We start from the raw sequence: 23,012 nt of genomic DNA on the forward strand, positions 1-23,012 counted from the left end.
TGATTATTTTAATCAGTCACAAATTCCCTTCCCCTCATCTTACCACTTCAATTTCCATAACATTACATGTATATTGTGTTTCTAGCACAGATTTACGCTCTAACTACTTACTTAACACAACAATTGCTGGTATAGAGGAGGCAGATGTTGTCCTTTTGGTTGGTACAAATCCACGTTTTGAGGCACCCCTGTTTAATGCAAGACTTCGGAAGAGGTTAGTATTCCCAGAGATATAAGAAGTTTCTGTAAGATAGTTGTTTCAATTTCTACACATACATGTTTTTGTGATTTATCTAAAATCATGTATTGGCTTATTCCTAGTATTTAAAAGAATATGATAGAAAAGATAAAATAAAACTGCTTGTTGATTTTGTAAGGATAAACGTACCCTGGAAGACTTTTCTGCCATTTCTCATATAGTTTGAAAGCTCCTTCAGTCTTCCACTGCATTTGGAAAGAGCAGCAGCTTATTTGCTGGAAGTTTATAACTTACATTAGAGTATCTGTGTGAGTAGTAGAGGGGTGGGTTAGGGAATGTGGGCAGGGAAAATTAGAATAAAACATGTGGATTTTTTCATTTACTTCCTGGTTCTCTGGAGAGCAGTATTTATACTTCCATTTGGTTGATATGTTAAGTGGTTTGAGTTTAATTGCAAATTCAGGTGTTTTGTTTGTATAACATGTAGCATTTTCTGTCCATTGACTGGACTAGCAATAATGAAAATTTTTAACTGCTTAACTTAAAATTAAAACTTTATTGTCTTTGTTATTCCAGCTGGCTTCATAATGAGTTAAAGGTGGCTCTTGTAGGCACAAAAGTTGATCTGACATACAGCTATAATCACCTGGGAGATTCTCCAAACATCCTTGAAGAAATTGCTTCAGAAAGCCATCCATTCAGCCAGGTTCTCTTATAGTAATACATTTATTCAGACTTCACACAATAGCTTTAGCAGGCTGTTAGATTATATTGGTAAAGACCACAAACCAAGGCATCTCTGTAACCCTACATTAGCTAGTAAAGAGTATGTTTTGAGTACACCTAAGCTTCAGAGCATCTTGTCACAAATGCCAATTTTGGTTCATTTTTTTAATAGCCTGTTTCTTATCCTTGGGCATACTGGTGTGGGTGTGTGTTCATGCGCACACATGTTAAAGGTGTTTCTTGCTTTTGAAATCACTATTTTCATTGTTTATTTTGTGTAGGTCCTGACTGAGGCCAAAAAACCAATCATAGTTCTAGGCAGTTCAGCACTCCAGCGAAGTGACGGAGCTGCAATTTTGGCAACTGTTTCTACTCTTGCACAGAAGATCAGAATAAAAAGAAAAGTTGGTGATGATTGGAAAATTATGAACATCCTTCATAGGTTTGTTGACGGTTTTGACCCATATTCTAATTTCAGTACATTCTGTTTTATGCATTGTATGCAGTATCTAATTTTTTAATTTGGATACCGATTGCATATTAATTCAACACTTTTATGAAACAATAACCATTCCAGTTGATGTTTGAGAAGAAAAATCACTTTTTAATTGGTAGCATTTAGGAGGAAAGCCTTTTAAGTAATTACTTAAGTCAGCATACCGTCAGCTCAGGGGTACAGTTGGCATTTCCTGCATTGATGAAATGAGAGGAATTAAACTTGTCTCTGTGGAATGTTTGTATACCAATTTTCACATTCCTTAAAATAGTAATGAAAAAATGCCTCTAGAAATGGCATTTCCTCTGACCCTCCCTTAAGTATGGAGTATTCCTGTGTGTCACTGCAAAGTGAAGAGAAGTTTTTACCTTGTTGGTCTTCACATTGTTAGGACTGTAAATATTGTACTTTTGTAATGTTCATTCCTGTCCTCTTTGCCAGGGGAGGGCAAAGGGAAAAGACATGGTCACACCTCCCCAGGGAAATCACTGGTATCTGAATGAAGGATTGATTAGAACCGAGAGAAACATGAGATTGGGAGCCTGTACAAGAGACTGTGTGAGAGGAGATAAGGGCCTGAACTAGGATGATGACTGTGAATGGAGAAAAGGAGAGGTAAGGGGTGTTGTAAAGGTAGAAACCATGAGATTTGTCAGTGGATTAACCTGTGTGAGGTCAACACTTCAGCCAAGGGTGACAGGTTGTAAACCTGTGTGATTTCCAAATGATTCCCAAAAGGATGGTGGCACATTGAACAATAGGAAAGAGCAGAAGAGGGGAGAGCTTGCATGTATTGCGCCTGAGGTGCCGCCTGGATGCCTAGTTCAAGGGGTTAGTGATATGGGACTACAGAGACATAACTGAACCCATAGGAACTGGTGAAATCACCAAAAAAGGAGAAAAGAGATGAGAACCCAGAACACTCCTGGGGTCACGAAGAGTTAGTGGGGCTTTAATTCGCAAAGCTTAGAGAACAATCACGAGGACCCAGAGAGAAAAGAATGTCTGGTGTCCAACGCTGCATTGAAGCCAAGAAAGATGAGGATTGGGTAATTAGAAGCTTTAAAGAAAGAAGTTTCAGTTGAATGATGAGGTTGGAAACTAGATTGCAAAGGATTTAGAAGAGAAGAAATGGAGGCACCAATTGTAGAAATCTTTTTCAGGGAGTTTGGCAGGGAAAGTAGGTTCAAAGGAGGATGACAGAAACAAGGATGTGTTTGTAGGCATCAGAGAAGGAGCCAGTGATAATGCAAAAATATTTTCTGTTACTCCAAGTTTTTGCTAGCAGTGTGAATTCCTTTTTTGTTTTGTTTTGGAGATTTTTTTTTTCATTTTTCAAATGCTTTATTAACTTCTGATTTACATCATTCATTTCTGCCAGATACTGAGTTACAAATTTTCTCCCTGTTTTTCCCCTACCCACCGCCCCAAAATAGCAGTCCCACAGGATATCCCCTCCTCCAGTCTGTTGTCTCCCATATTTTCTCCCATACCCCTTTCAACTTTTCCAGTAGGATATGGTGGATCTCTATGCCCCAGTGGCTGTATAATCTTATTTCCCAATTACATGTAAAATACTATTAATAATAGTTATATATATATATATATTTTTTTTTTTTCTAAACATTTTATTTTAAAACTTTGAATTCCAGATTCATTCCCTTCTTCCCTTGTCACCCACCCTTACTGGGAAGATAAGCAATTCAGTATAGGTTGTACATGTGCAGCTAATGCAAAACATAGTAGATATATTGTAAAAGACTGACTATATTTCCCTCCCTCCTATCCCACCCCCCACTTGTTCTATTCTCTACTTTGATCCCGTACCTTTTCAAAATTGGGTGCTTCCAACTTCCTTCCCCACCAGCCTGCCCTCCCTTCCATCATTCCCCCTCTCATCCCCTTCCCCCCTACTCTCCTGTAGGATGACATACCCTATTTAGTGTGTATTTCATTCCCTCCCTTAGCCAAATTCAACAAGAATAAGGTTGACCCATTCCCCTTTGCCTTCCATTGTAACCGTTTTCCCTTGCCTCTTCTATATGAGATAGTTTACCCCATTCTGTCTCTCCCTGTCTCCTCTCATTATATTCCTCTGTCACTTATTAATTTCACCTTTTAAGTATCATCCCTTCCTATTCAATTGGTCTGTGCCCTCTATCTATGTATATCTGTAAACATATATACACACATTCACATATGTATTCATATGCCCATATACCCTCATATATAGACATATATATATATATTTCTATTCCCTTCAACTATTTTCATACTGAGAAAAGTTTCATCAGTTACAATTATTGTTTTTCCATGTAGGAATGTTAATAGTTCAACTTTGATAAGTTCCTTATGATTTCTTTTCCCTGTTTACCTTCTCGTGCTTCTCTTGCTTCTTGTATCTGAATGTGAAATTTTCTATTCAGCTCTGATTTTTTCATCAAGAATGCTTGAAAGTCTTCTATTCCACTGAATGACCATATTTTAAATTATCTCTCCTGGATCTATTTTCCAGGTCAGTGGTTTTTCCCATGAGATATTTCACATTGCCTTCTATTGTTTCATTTGTTTGGATCTGTTTAACAGCATCTTGATTTCTCCTCAAGTCACTAGCTTTCATTTGCTCCAGTCTAATACTGAAGGAATGATTCTCCTCAGTGAGCTTTTGAGATTCTTTTTCCATCTGGCAAATTCGGCTTTTTAAGGCATTCCTCTCCTCATTGCCTTTTTGAGCCTCTTTTGCCATTTGAGTTAGTCTGTTTTTTAAGGTGTAATTTTCCTCAGTCAGGCTGTTGACTCTCATTTCGTAATTTTCTTGCATTGTTCTCATTTCTCTTCCCAATTTTTCCTCCACTTCTCTTATCTGCTTCTTAAGGTCCTCTATGGCCTGTAACCAGCTTGTATTTTCCTTGGAAGCTTTTGGTGCAGGAGTTCTGACTTCATTGTCTTCCTCCTGTTCCATGCTGTGATCCTTTTTGTCCCCAATATAGGAGTCTAGGGTTGGATTGTTCTGTTTGCTTTTTTCCTTTGCCTGGTCATGTTGCCACTCAGTTACTTGACTTTGGGGCTTTTTCCTACAGTAGGACTCTGCCACCAGACAGGGGAGCTTTGTCCCAAACGCTGGGGTTTTCTCAGCTGCCGAAGGTATTAGTTGGGTGCCCTTGCTGAAGCCTCCACACACTCTGGCAAGCTGGACACATACCCCAGGACCTTCACCCTAGACTGCAATCCAGATCCAAGCAGGTTAAAGCAAGAACGATTACCCCTCAGACTGGTTGCTTGGTCCCCCTACACACTGCAGGCCAGGAGCTGAAGCTGCCACCTGGGGGTAAAAGCCAACACACTCCCAACCACTGGGTCCCAAAGTCCACACTGCACTGACCTCTCACTTTGTTCTTCACATCTATGTGTTAATAAATCTGGAAACAGCCACAGCTGCTGCTGATCTGGAGTACCTCCAGCTGGCGCCTGGTCAGTCCCACCCTGGGGCTAAAACCTCTGGCTCATTCAGGCCTGGGCTAGGCTCCTAGAGTGCTGTGCTGGCCCATTCCTGCCAGCCTGCTGGGGCTGTCCTCAGCAGGAGGTTAGATTTTCTGTGTCATTTTGTGGGTTCTGTAGCTGCAAAGTTTGTTCAGAGTCACCTTTAATTGGGGAAGGTGGAAGTTGGAGCCACATGGAGGACCTGCTTCTACTCTACCATCTTGACTCTGCCACCTCTCCGTGAATTCTTTCTTCCTCCTTTGTGGCCCCACATCTTGTTACTGATTGGCATTTGTGTCTTTCTAAATTTCTTGGGTTCTAAAATCTAGCCTTTAATCACAGCTCAAAAGGATAACTATTATTTTAAAAGAATATGTAGTAGAGATATTGTGACTGTGCTTAGAGAGCTTGCCTTGGAGTCTGAAAGACCTGGGTTCAAGTCTTGCTTTTGACATATACTGGCTGTGTGACCCTGCACAAGTCATAATCTAGTCCAGTGAAATCATAGGTCTGTTTTTCCCTCTTTTCCTTCCTCACCTCCCACATCTGACCAATAGATGTGTGTGGTTGTCTTTTTGGTGGGAGCAGTGGAGATGATATATTGTACCTTTAATTTAAAAAAATTGGCAAAATTGTGCAATAATAGAAAGAAACTGCCCTCTCTCTAGTCAGGGCTCTGACACTGATGGCTCTATCCCTTCCCTTCTTTGAGGCCCAGTTTCCTCCACTGTGAACTGCAGTTAAGCCAGGCCTGTCTGTAAAATTTTGTCTATTCTTAATAGTTCCTCTGTAAATATGTTGAGAATGTATGACTTCTTGCTCTGGTAAACAGGAACCACCCAGAGAACATTATAGTTAAAGATCTTTGTAGTTTTCTCTAGGATCCTTTGGTAAATATTGTGGAATATGGAAATATGGAAAAACAGTGACCTGAGGCCAACAGATCATCTCCTAATAGTCAGTGAAGGGATTGCAAATGACTTTTTGTCTTGGTAATCATTTTTTTGATGCACCAGAAAAAGGAGAAAGAGCTTTCAATGTCACATTGGTATTATTGAATGGAAATAGAACTAGGCATTTTCTGCAAAGCATATAATTCTAATATAAATTTTTATTGTCATACCACAGGGTAGCAAGCCAGGTAGCTGCTTTGGACCTTGGTTTTAAACCTGGAGTAGAGGCAATTCGCAAGAACCCTCCCAAAATGTTGTTTCTTCTGGGAGCAGATGGAGGTTGCATTACCCGTTCAGATTTGCCAAAGGATTGCTTCATTGTCTATCAAGGTAACTAGCACATATATTGCAACTGAATAGAATAGAAGGGAACAATGCAATCAGGCAGGGTCCCTCTTAAAATTTATCTTCTTGTATTTTAATAATTAGGACATTTTTAATGACATTCTTATATTTAAATTAATTTAATTTTGATTAATTTAATTTCATAACATTCCTATATTTAATTTAATTAATAGTTCCTAAAACTATTTGTTCTAAAATACATTTATTCCATTTGAATATTGGAAGATCAGGCCTACTTACATAAACCTAAATTTTATGAGGTTTACAGTTTGAGCCATCAAGGTAAACTATAAATATTAATTTATGTGTAAAGTTGCTATGTGCAAATGCTGGAGAAATAGGGTTTAAGAATAAAGTATAGGCCAAGATGGCGGAGTAGAAGCACGACCCTCCCGCGGCTCTGGCTTCCACCCTCCCCAATCCATGTAAAAAGGGGACTCTAAACAAACTTTGGAGCTTCAGAACCCACAAAATGACACAGAGAAGCTAACTTCCCGCTGAGAACAGTCCGGCAGGCTGGCAGGAATCGGCCAGCGCAACGCTCTGGGAGCTGAGCCCAGCACCGCGCCAAGGCTTTAGCCCCAGGGTGGGCCTGACCAGCCGCCAGCCAGAGGGACTCCAGATCAGCAGCAGCTATGGCCCTTTCCAGATTTATCAATACATAGATGTGAAGGACAAGGTGAGAGGCCAGTGCATTCTTGACTTTGGGACCCAGTAAGTGGGAGTGCGTGGCTTTTACCCCCGGGGCGAGAAACCGCTGAGATGCTGGCACAGCCTGCCAGCGCCACGTGGCAGCTTCAGCTCCTGGCCTGCAGAGTGTAGGGGGACCAAGCATCAGTCTGAGGGGTAATCGCTTTTGCTTTAACCTGCTTGGATCTGGATTGCAGTCTAGGGTAGAGGTCCTGGGGTGTGTGTCCAGCTTGCCAGAGTGTGTGGAGACCTCAGTGAGGGCACCCATCTAATACCTCCAGCAGCTGAGAAAACCCCAGTGTTTGGGACAAAAACTCCCCTGTCTTGTGGCAGAGTCCTACTGTGGCAAAAGCCCCAGGGGTCAAGTGACTGAGGGGCGACATGACCAGGCAAAGGAAACAAAGCAGACAGAAGATTCCAACATTAGATTCCTATTCTGGGGACAAAAAGGAGCAAAGCATGGAACAGGAGGAAGACAGTGAAGTCAGAACTCCTGCACTAAAAGCTTCAAAGGAAAATATGAGCTGGTTACAGGCCATAGAGGACCTTAAGAAGTAGATAAGAGAAGTGGAGGAAAAATTGGGAAGAGAAATGAGAACAATGCAAGAAAATTATGAAATGAGAGTCAACAGCCTGACTGAAGAAAATAATACCTTAAAAAACAGACTGACTCAAAGGGCAAAGGTGGCTCAAAAAGGCAATGAGGAGAAGAATGCCTTAAAAAGCTGAATTTTCCAGATGGAAAAAGAATCTCAAAAGCTCACTGAGGAGAATCATTGCTTCAGAATTAGATTGGAGCAAATGGAAGCTAATGACTTTATGAGAAATCAAGATGCTGTTAAACAGATCCAAACAAATGAAAGAATAGAAGGCAATGTGAAATATCTCATGGGAAAAACCACTGACCTGGAAAATAGATCCAGGAGAGATAATTTAAAAATTATTGGACTATCTGAAAGCCATGATCAAAGTAAGAACCTAGAAATCATCCTCCAGGAAGTTCTCAAAGAAAACTGCCCTGATATTTTAGAACCAGAGGGCAAAATAGAGGTTGAAAGAATGAACCAATCACCTCCTGAAAAAGATCCCAAAAAGAAAACTCCTAGGAATATTATAGCCAGGTTCCAGAATTCCCAGATTAAGGAGAGAATATTACAAGCAGCCAGGAAGAAACAATTTGAATATTGTGGAAACACAATCAGGATAACCCAGGATCTGGCAGCTTCTACACTGAGGGATCAAAGGGCCTGGAATGTGATATTCCGGAGGTCAAGGGAGCTGGGATTAAAACCAAGAGTCACCTACCCAGCAAAACTGAGTATCATGTTTCAGGGGAAAATATGGTCATTCAGTGGAATACAGGACTTTCAAGCATTCTTGCTGAAAAAACCAGAGTTGAATAGAAAATTTGACATTCAGATACAAGAAGCAAGAGAAGCATGAGAAGGTAAACAGGGAAAAGAAATCATAAGGAACTTATCAAAGTTGAACTATTTTTTTTTTTTTTGGAGCAATCAGGGTTGAGTGGCTTGCTCAGGGTTGCACGGCCGGTTGTTGTTTCTGGGTGTGGTGCTGGGTGTCTGGGCCCGGATTTGATCCGGGTCGTCCCGGTACTGGGGCCGGTGCTCTTGCTTGCTGAGCCACCTGGCCAAAGTTGAACTATTAACATTCCTACATAGAAAAACAATAATTGTAACTTATGAAACTTTTCTCAGTAGTTGAAGGGTTTAGAAATATATATATTATTATATATATATATCTCTTTATATGAGGGTATGCGGGCATATGAATACATATGTGAATGTGTGTATATATGTTTACAGGTATACATAGATAGAGGGCACGGGACCAATTTAACAGGAAGGGATGATACTTAAAAGGTGAAATTAAGAGGTGAGAGTAATATAATGAGAGGAGATGGGGAGAGACAGAGTGGGGCAACTATCTCATACAGAAGAGGCAAGGGAAAATGGTTACAATGGAGGGGAAGAATAGGAAGGCAAAAGGGAATGAGTCAACCTTATTCCTATTGAATCTGGCTTGAGGAGGGAGGGAAATACACACTAAATAGGGGATCTCACCCTCCAGGAGAATGGGGGGGAAGGGGATGTGAGGGGGGATGATGGAAGGGAGGGCAGGCTGGGTGGGGGAGGGAAGTTGGAAGCACCCACTTTTGAAAAGGGACAGGATCAAAGCAGAGAATAGAACAAGTGGGAGGTGGGATAGGAGGGAGGGAAATATAGTCAGTCTTCTACAATACATCTACTATGTTATTGTTTTGCATTAGCCGCACATGTACAACCTATACTGAACTGCTTGTCTCCCCAGTGGGGGTGGGTGGCAGGGGGGGAAGGGAATGAATCTGGAATTGAAAGTTTTAAAATCAAATATTCAAATATATGTATGTATATATATGTGTGTGTGTATATATATATATATACTATTATTAATACCATCTTACATGTTATTAAGAAAAAAAAGAGATATACAGGCACTGAGGCATAGAGATCCACTGGAAAAGTTGAAACAGGTATGGGAGAAAATATGGGAGAGAGCAGATCGGAGGTGGGGATAGTGGGACTGCTGTTTTGGGGGGATGGGTGGGGGGAAAACGGGGAGAAAATTTGTAACTCAAAATAGTGGAAACGAACGATGTAAATCAGAAGTTAATAAAGCATTAAAAAAAAAAAGAATAAAGTATAGGCCATATCATCTTGGCAAAAAATGCTAAGAGGAAATAATGTTCATTTACCTATCTCTTTAGACTGTTAGCTTTTAGCTGTTAAGCGCTATTTTGGGAATCTTCTCTATAATACCTTAACATTATGAGTCTTAAAATATTCAGTCCACATAGCTAGAACTTCACCATTGTGCCTCAGGGCGTTAATTAACTTTAGACTTTGTACTTCTCAGGATTTTATTTTTTCTTGACCCCCTAGAGGTTTTTTGTTTGTTTTTTAGTAAAATCACCCCAGTTAATCTGTTTTTATTATACTACTTTTATTCCCATGCAACTTAATATATTTTTTAAATTATATAGAGATATGCTGGCTAACCTTGTGTTAAATACTGTATGTTAAAGACATTCTTTTTAGGTACTATATCCTATAATAACTTACTGTTTCTATGTTTCTTTATTCCTTCTCTCTTTTTTTTTTTAAACATTCATGTGTGTGTGTGTATGTATGAATTGGCTTACCTTTCATGACACTCCTATATTTAGAAATCTTCTAACTCCCTTTGTATGATTTCTTCCTCAAGGTTTTTATTAATAATTATTAAGATTGTTAAAGGCATTTATCCTTATTTTTCTTTCCCTTTCTTTTAGTAGTGTTCTCAATCGCATAAATCAACACACTTAAAGAAAATAAATTTCATAAATAATGCTGAAAAAAACATACATAAAGAAGTATATATACATAATCAGTATAGGCCATTTTTGTCACTGGCAGCTTGGGGAATCTAGAGAGGTTTCAAGTAGAAGGTGGAACCTGGGCCCTGTTTTGAAAGAAAAAAGGAATTCCAGGAAAGCCTATACAGAAGCATGAAAACAGGAGATAGAGGGACCATGTTTGAAGAACAAGAAGGCTAATTCGGCTAGGCAGTCGAGTGCTAGAAGGGGAATAATTTATAAAAAGTCCTGAAAGGTAAATTAGAGCCAAGTACTTAAAGGACTTTTGGTGCCAAACTGAGTTTATATTTGATCCCACAGGCAATAGGAGACCATTAGAGTTTATTGAGTCAGAAAATGACATAGTAAGACCTGTTCTTTAGGAAAATCACTTTATCATCTGTGGCACTGAGAGAATCTTGAGGTAGAGAGAAAATTTACTGCCATAATTTAGGCAACAAATGATGAAAGCTTGAAAGAGGAAGATGGTCATAGGAGAAGAAAGAAATGAATGGACATAAAAGAGCAATCAGCAAGATCTGCTAGTTGATTGGATTGGATTGCGGGAGAATTAGGACTGGAGGATAGTTTTTAGGTTGCCTTCATTACTGGAAGGAAAATAAAAACAGGGATGTTTACAAGTTTGCCCTTTTGTAGTACACTGATTACTTTTATACAACTGACCCATTTTTCACTGGTATTTTCCACCCCTTTTTATGCACTAAGCAAGAAAAGAAAGGAGTGGGTTTTTCATTTTATTCTTCCCATTCTTTGGACTTTAATTATATTCCATCTGCTTAGCATGTTTGTGTTGTAATGTAGTTCCCTTCAGTAACTATACAAAGTCCTGTTTGGGACAGACTCTTGTAGAGGGGATTTCTACATTGGTTGGGGGTTAGCCTTGATCCTTTCTAAAGTCCCCTTCAACTCCTAAGATTCTTTCATCAAGAAGATTTTGAACCAGAGAATCGCCCTTACCTTTGTTGCAGATGAATTTATCTTCTGCCTATAGCACATTTTTAAGCTATTCCCCATTTCCATTTGTTCATTCAAAAAATCCTGTGCTAAGGAAAATACAGACTTTAAATAAAATGGAATTATCTAAGCCAGGGGTGGGAAACTCGAGGCCTGGAGGCCACTTGTGGCTTTCTAGGTGAAGTTTGTCTTCAGTCAAAGGGGGCTGAACTTGAGGAGCTAGAGGGCCACATGTGGCCTCAAGACCACCCCTGATCTAAGCCCATAGAACTTGCAAGTTAATAAAGGAAAAGAACATGAAGCATTAGAGGCCTGCCATTTGTTGTTATTCATTTGACCCTCATAACACCACAGTGAGTGAGACTGTTAGTATAGGTATTGCCCCTCTTTTATGGCTGAAGACCTGGAGAATAGGAGAGAACACCCTTAGGGTCACAGAGATAAATAGTTCAGCTCATTCGTGGCCAGAGCCAGGGGATTCAGATTGAAGGCTTCTAACTCCAGACTTGCTGCCTTTAATACAGTGTTACTTTATAACCAGATTACTATATGAAAGAAAAAGGCAATATTTATAATCCTGTTCTTTACAGAATGTTTGTGAAGACTCCATTCTTTAGTGATTCTCCCCCCTTTTTTTAATGGTAGCAGAAGTAATATAATAGAAGGGTTTGGATCCAGTGCAAAGACCTTAGTTCATTGGCTTTGGAGTTAGAAATCCTGGGTTCAAATCCTATCCCACTGTCATTTACCTTTCTGACTTAACTTTTTTGGGCCTTGGTTTCCTCATCTGGAAAATAAGGAGGTTGGCTTAGGTGCCCTCTTAGGTATCATCTAACCCTTCATCCTCTCTGCCTCAGAAAAATACCCTTGTGCAATTTAAACATCTATAAATGAGTTGTTGGGTTTTTTTTTAAACTTATGTCAAGAAGAGATTTTTTTCCTAATCAAAATGAAATTTTGAAGGTAATAACTAAGTTCTCATTTTTTTCTCCTTGAAAAACTCTGATGTTTTATATCAAAGTATTTTCATTTAAATTTATTTTCTGTCTTCATTGTTTTGGCAGGACATCATGGTGATGTGGGAGCTCCTATAGCTGATGTTATACTCCCAGGAGCAGCTTACACAGAAAAGTCTGCTACTTATGTCAATACAGAGGGCAGAGCTCAGCAGACTAAAGTAGCAGTGACACCTCCTGGCATGGCAAGAGAAGACTGGAAAATTATCCGGGCTCTCTCTGAGGTGTGATTTTTAAGACATTTCAAAGTGGCTTTGAACATTATTGTACATGAGGTTGGAATGATTTTTTTTTTTGCCTTTTGGAGGGCAATAGGGGTTAAGTAGCTTGCCCAAGGTTACACGGCTAGTATTTTTGTGTGGGTGTTAAGTGTCTGAGGCCAGAACCCAACTCAGGTCCTCCTGACTCCGGGGCTGGCGCTTTACTCACTTCGCCACCTAGCCACCCCTTGGAATGATTTTCAAAGAAGTCTAAGATGAAAGTCTGAAATCACTATGAAATGCTACTCTAACATAAGAAGTGTTCTCAGACCCTGAACATTCAGAATTGGTGTCTTCCTTATTCTTTTTTCTTTCCTTTTTGTTAAAGACATATACAGCACTGATGAGGTTTTCCAAAGACAGAAAAATAACATCACTACGTCTCCATTTGCTTTTATGGTGAAAAAATATATGTAGTGAAACAAAATTTTAATTTCTACATGATTATTTTAAGTGATTAATCACCAGGGTGAGCAGATGTTTGTTCAAATTTAACTTTAATAATTCATTTCTGTTTAAAAGTTTTATGCTATTTGTTTTTCATCAGTCATTTTTTAATATACCCTTCCTATCCAGTCCATGAGCCTTATATTAAAAGACTCCCTTTCCCCCCAAAAAAAGTTTAGCAAAATCAATATATTGACTGCATCTGAAAGAACATGCAACATTCTGCACCTAATTGCCCTTCCTGCCTCTCCAGTTATCACTCATTTCTGATTTAATTCATCTTTAAGGGCGTGTTGTCTGTGGATGTTACACTCAAGACAAAACAATCAGCTGAAAAAACAGTAGAAAGTGAAGAGAGCCCTCCCACAGTCAGAACAGTTGGCTTTGAGCCCTGCCCAGAGGCATTGGAATAGCCCTGGTTTAGTGGGGAAATCATTCAGCTTTTCAGAACTTCAGTTTCCTCATCTGAAAATGGGCCTAATAATTTTGATTCTTATCTCACAGCATTATTTATGTTACCATAATTTCCTATAAAAATTTATGCAATATCAGTGTAGATTATGGCTCTGATAATATAACTCTTGTATTCCAAACCTGTGGTTAAAAAGTTGATAGCTGATGGACATAAATACCAAGTTGTAATAGTATTCTTAGTTCACGTTAAATAAAATTAAAAATCATTTCTTTTTTTTTTTTTTTTAGCATCACAATAAGATTTTTATTTTTGTCTGGGTGATTTCTAGATAGCTGGTATGACTCTTCCTTATGATACGCTGGATCAAGTGAGGAATAGATTGGAAGAAGTGTCCCCTAACCTGGTCCGATATGATGATGTAGAGGGAGCTAATTATTTCCAAGAAGCAAGTGAACTAGCGAAGGTATGAAATGCTTGCCTTGGATGTCATTTGGTTTGGTTTTAATGTATATCACATTGTATAATGGTCTTATATTTTTCTGCCCTTCTCTCTTTTTTTTTTTTTGTAGCTAGTGAATGAAGAACTGCTTGCTCAGCCTCTTGTTCCACCTCAGCTCACAATAAAAGACTTCTATATGACAGGTATGTCTTTGCAGAGACACTTTCATTATCCATTTTCTACCTTTTGATTGGTCAATAGAGCTACTGGTAGCTGTTACTTTTACAGTGGTTCTAGAAAATAAGGAAAACAAGGAAAAAATACTTGAATACTAGAAGTTATTAACTGGTCTTTTCAGTCAGTGAAATTTATTTGAATCACTCCCTAGCACAGGTTTCATTCTAAAAATCCAGAAATAGTGAAATGATTTCAAGTATAAAATTTAAGGTAATATTTTTGAAGTAACTACTGGGCAGGGTTTTTTGGAGCTTTAAGATAAAGTAAAGTGAATTAAGGGACATTTGTTTTTTTTTTTTAAATGTTAAGGAATATAGGTTAAAGTCTAAACAGATCCCAGGAGCCATAGTGAGTTGGCCACTAGAATTTCTACTTACTCTATATGTGGTCCAGGAAGTAAGTACCTGGCCAAATCTGCTTAGCTGCTACTGTAAGCATTTCCAGAGGATCTTTCAAGATCTTGCTCAATACCCTTGGTGACTCTAATTTTGGTCTCTGAGGTTGGAAACCAATATCCTATGGTAACATTTGAAAACTGAAAACTCATCTGACTTTCAGGGTCCACACTAAATTTATCATGCCCTCTATTTAAGTGAGATATATTAAATATATTGAAGGTCAGAATATTAGAGAAATAGATCAAGTATCTAGGCCAAAGATGAAGTAGTATTATTGGGTCATTGTGACTGATCACCTACCTGATAGCATATGAAAGTATATATAAATATATATTACATATAAACATATTTAAATATGTAATAATAAACAAGTATATGTATATAAAACATTACATTTTAATAAGATATCCTGTGATAAGCTCCCTATCTTCAAAATATATTGTGTGAGGGGCAGCCAGGTAGCACAGCGAGTAAGAGCACCGGCCCCAGAGTTGGGATGACCTGGGATCGAATCTGAGCTCAGATACTTAGCACCACACCCAGAAATAACTGGCTGTGTAACCTTGAGCAAGTTACTTAATCCCAATTGCTTTAAAAAATATATATAGGTTGACATTATAGCCTCCGAAGTGTACATAGTACATTGACCCCAACTTAACCTTTTCTAAGCCAGACTGACTTTATGCCTTTTATTTAAAAATAAATAAATACAATATTTTCTCAATATCTTCACAGATCCTATTAGCAGAGCATCACAGACAATGGCCAAGTGTGTGAAAGCTGTAACTGAGGGTGCTCAAGCTGTAGAGGAGCCGTCCATATGCTGAAACATCACACACAATGAATGGAAACCCAGTTTTGCTGCAAATAGCTAACAAAGACAAAATTATGTTGTGATGATCCCTTAGAGGTTCATCACTCTATAAAAACAGTCTGAATAATGTAATATTTAAGGTTTTATACACCAGTGCTTACTTGGAAATTATATTCAACAAAGAGCTTACTGTATTGAGAAAGATTTATGCATTTGAAATGTTCAGTTGTGTACAAACATGGTTAATTACATAGTTTATTAAATACAAATATGGATATTCTTTTGTGTGAGAGCAAAGATTTAATAAGTCTTTATAAAAGCAAATACAAAGAAAATCCTGAAAACAAGAACTGAAAAATTTTTGTTTTATCTTCATGTGTCAGTTAATTTATTACAGGGATAAAATGTGGGTGGGGGCAAAAGGTAAAAATCATCTCTTTTGGGGCAGCTAGGTGGCACAGTGAATAGAGCACCGGCCCTGGAGTCAGGAGGACCTGGGTTTGGATCTGACCTCAGACACTTAGCATCCAAACACACACGCAAAATAGCCATGTGACCTTTCTAGGGCTAGGAACTTTACATTATAGCTAAAAATATTTAAGCATTCTATGTCATTTTTAGAACAATTCTTTGATATATTAGAAGTACATATTGAATATGTCCATTTTAGGCAGTTGTGATCCATTTTTCCTAGGAATTTACATTTGCAAGTTTTACTGATAACTACATTTTCCTTCCTACATTCATCCTATCTTTTTTGTCTAATTGCTGTACAGCACTTTGTGTATAATAGATTTTTGTGAGGGTAAGGCAGGTAAGGGAATTTACAAGAGATAAAGAGGCTAATACAAATAGAAAAACAGAGACCCAGAATAAACTAAGTCATAGTTCAAGGAATACAAATGAAACTAGTTATGATCACATCTTCCTTATTATTTAACCACAGTCTTTTAAGTCCCTGGTCAAGTGTGTTAGTATTGGAAGACAAAGTCATCAGTTTTCATAACCTTCCATTGTCATGGCAAAGAGAAAGTAAAAGAAAGTTAGAATAGAAAAAAAAGAAAACTTTCGTTTTTGCATATAGTGATAAAGTCCATCACCCTAGATGTGGGAGACCATTGGTTTTCCTGATATACCAGAGAGATCCTTTGAATTGTGAATCATCAGTCTTGTTATGAAAACAAAAAAACAGTATCCTTGTCCACTCTCTAACAGCAACTCTTGCATCCACAGACCTTATTCCATTTGATATTAGGTATCACTTCAAAATTTACCCAGTATACCCACAGTTGCTATTAATTATGTCAGATTTAAACTTCATTCAAAAATCATTTCTAAATTTCACCAGAAAATGTAAAGTGTACAAGCAAGGGAAGGGCTGTCCCCAAATAAATGTTGGTCTGGAACCTGCTGAATGATGAGGCTTGAGTCCTAGCTTTTCCCTTAATTCACTGAGGCCCTGGGCAAATCACCTTACCTCTCTGTTCTTCATTTGTAATTAAGAGGGCTGGGCTTAGATACCGCAGAGGTTGGCAAACCAACAGCAAGGTCTGCCACCCGTCTTTGTAGGCCCCACCCCCAAGCTAAGAATGTTTTTTTCTATTTTAAAATTGGAGTTAAGTTACAGTGTTGTTTTTGTAAAACAGGTCCTTGACCTCTGGATTGCATCTCTAAGGCTCCTTTCAGTTCAAAATCCATTATTCCTAGAAGTAAGATTTTTGCCTCAAGCTTAAGGAATGATGTCAATGACAACTTTCAAGTCATAGCTGGAAAATACTTGGTCTAATACTTGATAGGATTTTACTACTGGAGAGTACATTAAGAACATCTAGCCCAACACCCTTATAGGTGAAGAAAATGGAGTAATTAACTGATTTGTCCAAGGTCCCAGAGCTTGTGACATACCTATGATTAAAATCCAGATCTCTTGATTCCCACAATCTAGTGGGTTTTTTACCCACTGCAATATAATCTGTCGGTTGAATGATTCATCACGCCACAGAGAAATGTTGGTCTTAGCATTTTATAGTCATACTTCATAAATATACAGTTAAATATTAAGGTGACTGTAGATGTACATAATGTTAAAAGGGGCCTAAAGGAAGAGAATACTATCTATACCAGCCTAGGAAGGATGAGAATGTACTTTAAAAAGAAGACATGAATAGGTAAGTAATCCGACAATATTAACATATAGTACTGAGGAGGATTATAAATGTGAAGGATTGTTCCAAATTAAAACAGCCCCAAGTTTTTGCCTCACGTAGCTCAAAATTACAAAAATGATAAAAGATGAGAAAAGGCTGATGCATGGCTTATAGGAAGAATTTGTTCAAACTTTTTGGAAAACAGTTTGGAATTGTGTGTGAATACCTAAAGTGTTCATACCTACTGATCAAGATATTCCACCACTGGGCAAATATATCAAGCCGACTGTATACAAAATTACTACAACGATGTAAATATTCAGGGAGTTCTCATTCAATTGTCACCACCAATTTCAAGTCAGTGAAATAATAAGGAAACAAAACTGATAAGAGATGGAGGTGGGGGGTCCTATAGATGTGAATTGAAGTATTTACATGTTAGCTGTTTTTCTTTGTTACAAGGTAGGTTAAGGATAAATGGATGGTCTACAAACAAATGCTATCCAAAAACACTTTACTTTTTTAAAAGCAATTAAGAATACCATCAGTGAAATTAGAGGCTCTGGAGGAAGCAAGAATGTCAACCTCTGAAGAAGTCTAAGAAACAAAGCATGATGACTTCCTTGGTTCAAGAAACAAATCTATTTACAAGTAAAAGCTAGTTTTGAAAAAACACCACTAAGACCTAAAGATTATTTTGTTAATTCTATTTTTAACAAAGGTCTTGGGTTGTCACCACTGCTGGACCATAGCATGGGTACACATTAGAGACATATATTTCCTGACTTGAAATCACATTTGCAAAATCTAAAGCTCAGGGTTGAACTTTAGCTAAATCCATCTTCCAAGAGAATTGGCAAGAAAACAATACTTAGATTCCATAGAACAAGGCTGGTACCATAAAGGATAAGGATAAGGCATTCCCCTAGCTCCTGAGGGAGCTGGTTGCACAGTGGCTTGAGCAGTGAGCTTAAAGTCAGAGAGACCCAAGTCAAATATGATTTCTGAAAGCAACTAGCAGTGAAACACTGGACAAGTCACTTAACCTCTGTTTTGCCTCAAGAGAACTTGGTTTCCTCAACTGTCAAATGGAGCTGTTGTGGCAATCAAATGAGATAAGAAAATGCCTGGTATGCTGTAGGTGCCATATAAATGCTGCCTTTTGTAGGTATTGTTTCATTTTAGCCACATCTGGCCACTTTAACAGGTATTTAAATCGTGTGGACTCTGGTGAAAAGGAGAGAGGGACTTTGGAAGGAACTGCTGCTTAAGGGCCATTTGCAAAACAAAAAGAGATACTTGTTTTTATTTATTGCACGCAAAAGCACCAGATTAAGCATTTATTGTACAGCCTCCATTGTAGAGGATTTATTATAAAAATGAACAAAATATTGTTAACTAGAAGGGATCTTAGAGCATTTTATGGATGAGAAAAAAATGGTGTTTTTTTTTTTTTTAATGAAACGACTGGCCCAAGAAAGGCCAACCAGGTTAACTGGCTACTAGGGCCATCCTTAGGGGCACGGAAATCATTTTATTTTTATGTAGAATCCTTCTTTGCCAAGATCAATTGTGATGGAGTTTTACCAGTTTCACTGAATATCTTTTTCCGGAGGGCTGCTGGAAGGGGAAACTCCCTACCTCTGGCCTATACCAACTATGGGAGTTTCAGGAATATGTAAATGCAGACAGTTGGTTTCTTTCTCCAGCAGAAAACCTTAGGCCAGTGCTAGCTGCCAGCTTTATTATGGTCATCCAAATAAATTGCTGCATCAGTCTTTATGTGATCTAGGGGAGGGAAAATAAAGAAGCTTAGCAACTAAAGCAGTGGAAACATGTTTTAGTAAGTTAACACTGTGTACATAACTTTTATTTAGATGTCAGAGACTGTCATTACAAACCCTTACCAAAGGGCCATATGAAAAATGAGTACAAACAAAAACTCAAGTAAAAGATTCCATGTATAGCACATTTTAAAGGTTAATCCCTTCCTAACATCTTTTTTATGCTTAAAGTAACTTGGACTTTGGGGAGTGTGTATGCATGGGAAATGCCTTGAATCATCATTCATTCCTCAAACACTTATTGAGCTCCTACAGTGCTAGGCACTGGGGAAGAGAAAAAAGATGATTAAGACACTCCCCTCTCCTCAAGGAACTTACAATAGCAGATATATAACTGGAAATATTTTTAACTGGAACAAAAATAATTGGATGGAGGGGAGGTGGAAAGGAAGTAGAGAAACAGGATCGTTGGGGGTTAAGGATAGGTAGGAGTAGCAGTTATACTTTTCTGATGGTATGGACCTGCAGAAAAATGAGGTGAAGAGCAGGGAGTAGAGGTCTTCATGGAGCTGGGGAACAAGAGAGCTCCCAAGGAAAAAGTCAAGTTAACAACCATTTATCAAGTGCTTACTATGGGTCAGGCCCTGTGCCAAGTGCTAGGGATACAAAGACCAAAACAAAACAAAACAAAAAACCACCTGCTCTCAAGCAAGCAGCTCCCAGTTTAATGCAGAAGATATGTATATAACTATATTGTTGTTTATACAGGATAAATAGTTCATAATCACAGAGGGAAGGTACTAGAATTGAGGGAGATATGCCATCCATATGTTGGCCCTCCTATGGAAAACTGGGCTCCTTTCAGACTGGTAAGTACACACACACAAACACACAGTAGAATGGAATGTTTCTGCCTAAAATAAAATACTATGTAAATTCAAATAAAATTCTTTCGAATAAGAAGGAAATACATGTATTCATAAGCATACTACCTTTTATCTAAAAATAGACCATTAAAATTCCCTTAATTTTTTTATTGTCTGTTTTATTTTTTTCCACATAATAGTATTTTATTTTTTCTAATTGTAAACATAGTTTTCAACATTTACTTTTGTAAGATTTTGATTTCCAAAATTTTTCTCCCTTACTCCTCATCTCCCCTACCCAAGCTGGCAAGCAATCTGATATAGGTTATACATGTACAATCATATAAACATATTTTTACATTAGTCATGTCATATAAAAGAAAAATCAGGACAAAAGGGAAAAATCATGAGAAAGAAAAAAAGGGAAAACAGTCTGCTTTGATCTGCATTCGAATTCTGTAGTTCTTTCTCTGGATATGTATAGTATTTTCTATCATGAGTCTTTTAGAATTGTCTTGGATCATTGTCGTATTGATGAGAAGAGCTAAGTCTATCATAGTTGATCATCACACAACGTTGCTGTTACTATGCACAATGTTTTCCTGGTTCTGTTCATTTCACTCAGCATCAGTTTCTATAAGTCTTTCCAGGTTTTTCTGAAATTCACCTGCTCATCATTTCTTATAGTACAATAGTATTCTATTACATTTATTTATCATGACTTGTTTAGTCATTCCCCAATTGATGGGCATCCCCTCAGTTTCCGATTCTTTGCCACCACAAAAAAAAAGCTGCTATAAATATTTTTGTACATGTGGGTCCTTTTCCCATTTTTCTGATTTCTTTGGGATACAAACCTAAAAGTGGTATTGCTGGAACAAAGGGTATGTACAGTTTTATAGCCCTTTCCCCATAGTTTCAAATTGCTCTCTAGAATGATTCAATCAGTTCACAACTCTACCGACAATGCATCAGTTTTCCAATTTTCCCACATCCTCTCCAACATTTATCATTTTCCTTTTCTGTCATATTAGCCAATATGATAGTTGTGACGTGACACTCTGATACCTCAGAGTTGTTTTAATTTGCATTTGTCTAATCGATAGTGATTTGGAGCATTTTTTATATGACTATAGATAGCTTTAATTTCTTCATCTGAAAATTGCCTGTTCATATCCTTTAACCATTTATCAATTGGGGATCCCTTAACATTTCTTTAGAAAGTAGATTAAATAAAAACCCTATGTTAATGGTACCATGAACAGTCAGTTTATTCAGCATTTTACTGCCTAACTGGCCTAACTAACCTACCTTACCCAAGTCCACAAGGGTAGTCAAAGTGAAAGGCAATACTTTACCTCAATTCTGACTACCAATACTGAATTAAGAACATGGAGTTTCTTGTGACTTTTAAGTACATGTGAGAGAGGTTATTTCCAAAATATTTTAATATTTACAATAAATGTAAAACCTTTACAAATTATGTCAGGCATCACTAAAGACTAATTTACTTGGAACTGGCATTTCAAATTTATAAGATCTAGAGCATGCCCCTTTGAGACAATCTATACCATTAAGTTATATTGCTTTTTTAAATGGATAATTTTGTCACTTCATATCTCCAGAGCTCTTTGACAGTGTTAGAACATTTAAAAAATAATCAAGTTAAGTTGGCATTAATGTAGACTTGTAAATTTTGGAAAAAGGCAAGCAGTGGCAGATGTTCTAGGAATCACAATTAGTTGATGTGTTAATGTAGTTTGAAAAAATTTGTTACCTAAAGATGTGCTAAAATACAATAGTTGTAAATTTTCTATATCATCACTTTTATTATTAATGAATATGTGTTGAACAAATATCCTTTGGGTCCAGAGGCCTGAAAGAGGTATGCATAGGAAGGGAAAAGTGCTAAAATTCTAATGGTGATAATTAACATCTCACCAATTTTCTAGATGAGTTCTTGACATTTCTTTCATTCACTAACATATGTAAAGGACTTGTGATTTTACCAGTGTGGATGTTCCCCCAAGCAAATCTCAGTCCTCTACAACTCTATAAATGGTTTGAGTTATTTTGTTGCCAAAAAAAATCCATCACCCAACCTGACAAGAGGCCTCTGAACCTCTTAGGATGGTGCTCAGAAGAGAGACCTGTCACAGTCCATCCACTCAGCCTGTACACACCTGAAGCCTTTCCCCACCTGATAGAGTCTGTTTGTTCTTTAGCACCCCAGAGTCATCACTTCATCATGCTGAGGGACATAATAGGACTCGAGTGAGTCAGGGAGCAATAATCTGACATTTCTATAGCATTGTAGGATTTGTAAAACACTTTTCTCACACCAGTCCCATGAGGGCAATAGTGCAGATAAATCCTCATTTTGTGGAGGCTGAAACTGAGACTCAGGGGTAAATGACTTGCCTGACATTGCAAAGTTAGCAAATATAAGACCTAGGATTGACCCAAAGTTCTAGGGCTCTGAGTCTAGTGCTCATAGCAATAAACCAGGGTTATTAGTTAGCTGTCCATAATTTGCAATTCTATTGAACATTGATTAAGTCCTTATTCAGTAGAGCACTGTACTATGGTGCTAGGGAGATACAAAGTTTACTTAAGACTTGGTCCTTGCCCCAAAGCAACTTCCAGTCTAGTCTGGGAGATAAGGCATAACACATGCAAGCTAGAAGGAATGATAGATAAAAAGTGGTGATGTGGTAGTTCAGAGAAGGAAGCAATGACTTCCATTGGAAAGTTGCAGAGATGGCTTTAAAGCAGAGATGGCTTTTCTTTTCTTTTTTGTAGGGGGAAGGCAGGGCAATTGGGGTTAGGTGACTTACCCACGGTCACATGGCAAGTAAGTGTTAAGTGTCTGAGACAGGATTTAAACTCAGACCTTCTGACTCCAGGACTGGTACTCTATTCATTGTGCCACCT

The 23,012-nt window shown here is 38.0% G+C and overlaps 1 protein-coding gene and 1 long non-coding RNA gene across 4 annotated transcripts in view; one reads left to right on the plus strand and one right to left on the minus strand.

Annotated features, from left to right (window-relative positions):
* The window catches only part of NDUFS1 (NADH:ubiquinone oxidoreductase core subunit S1), a 386,086-nt gene extending 370,528 nt beyond the window's left edge, over nt 1-15,558 (plus strand). For both annotated transcript variants that reach the window (XM_069075298.1, XM_069075299.1), the window contains 8 exons: nt 86-214; nt 776-905; nt 1,207-1,367; nt 6,030-6,184; nt 12,320-12,495; nt 13,722-13,856; nt 13,963-14,035; nt 15,203-15,558. In XM_069075298.1, the coding sequence (XP_068931399.1) occupies nt 86-214; nt 776-905; nt 1,207-1,367; nt 6,030-6,184; nt 12,320-12,495; nt 13,722-13,856; nt 13,963-14,035; nt 15,203-15,294 (1,051 nt within the window). In that variant the 3' untranslated portion in view covers nt 15,295-15,558. The remainder of the gene's footprint in view (nt 1-85; nt 215-775; nt 906-1,206; nt 1,368-6,029; nt 6,185-12,319; nt 12,496-13,721; nt 13,857-13,962; nt 14,036-15,202) is intronic.
* LOC138151712 (uncharacterized) overlaps nt 15,536-23,012 on the minus strand; it is a 45,876-nt gene continuing 38,399 nt past the window's right edge. For both annotated transcript variants that reach the window (XR_011165893.1, XR_011165892.1), the window contains exon 4: nt 15,536-19,216. This is a non-coding gene — a long non-coding RNA (uncharacterized lncRNA). The remainder of the gene's footprint in view (nt 19,217-23,012) is intronic.

This window comes from Petaurus breviceps, unplaced genomic scaffold (genome assembly GCF_028583685.1).
Source record: "Petaurus breviceps papuanus isolate PSGF00001 unplaced genomic scaffold, PetGlider_PUasm1.0 90903, whole genome shotgun sequence".
In the NCBI taxonomy this organism is placed as follows: domain Eukaryota; kingdom Metazoa; phylum Chordata; class Mammalia; order Diprotodontia; family Petauridae; genus Petaurus; species Petaurus breviceps.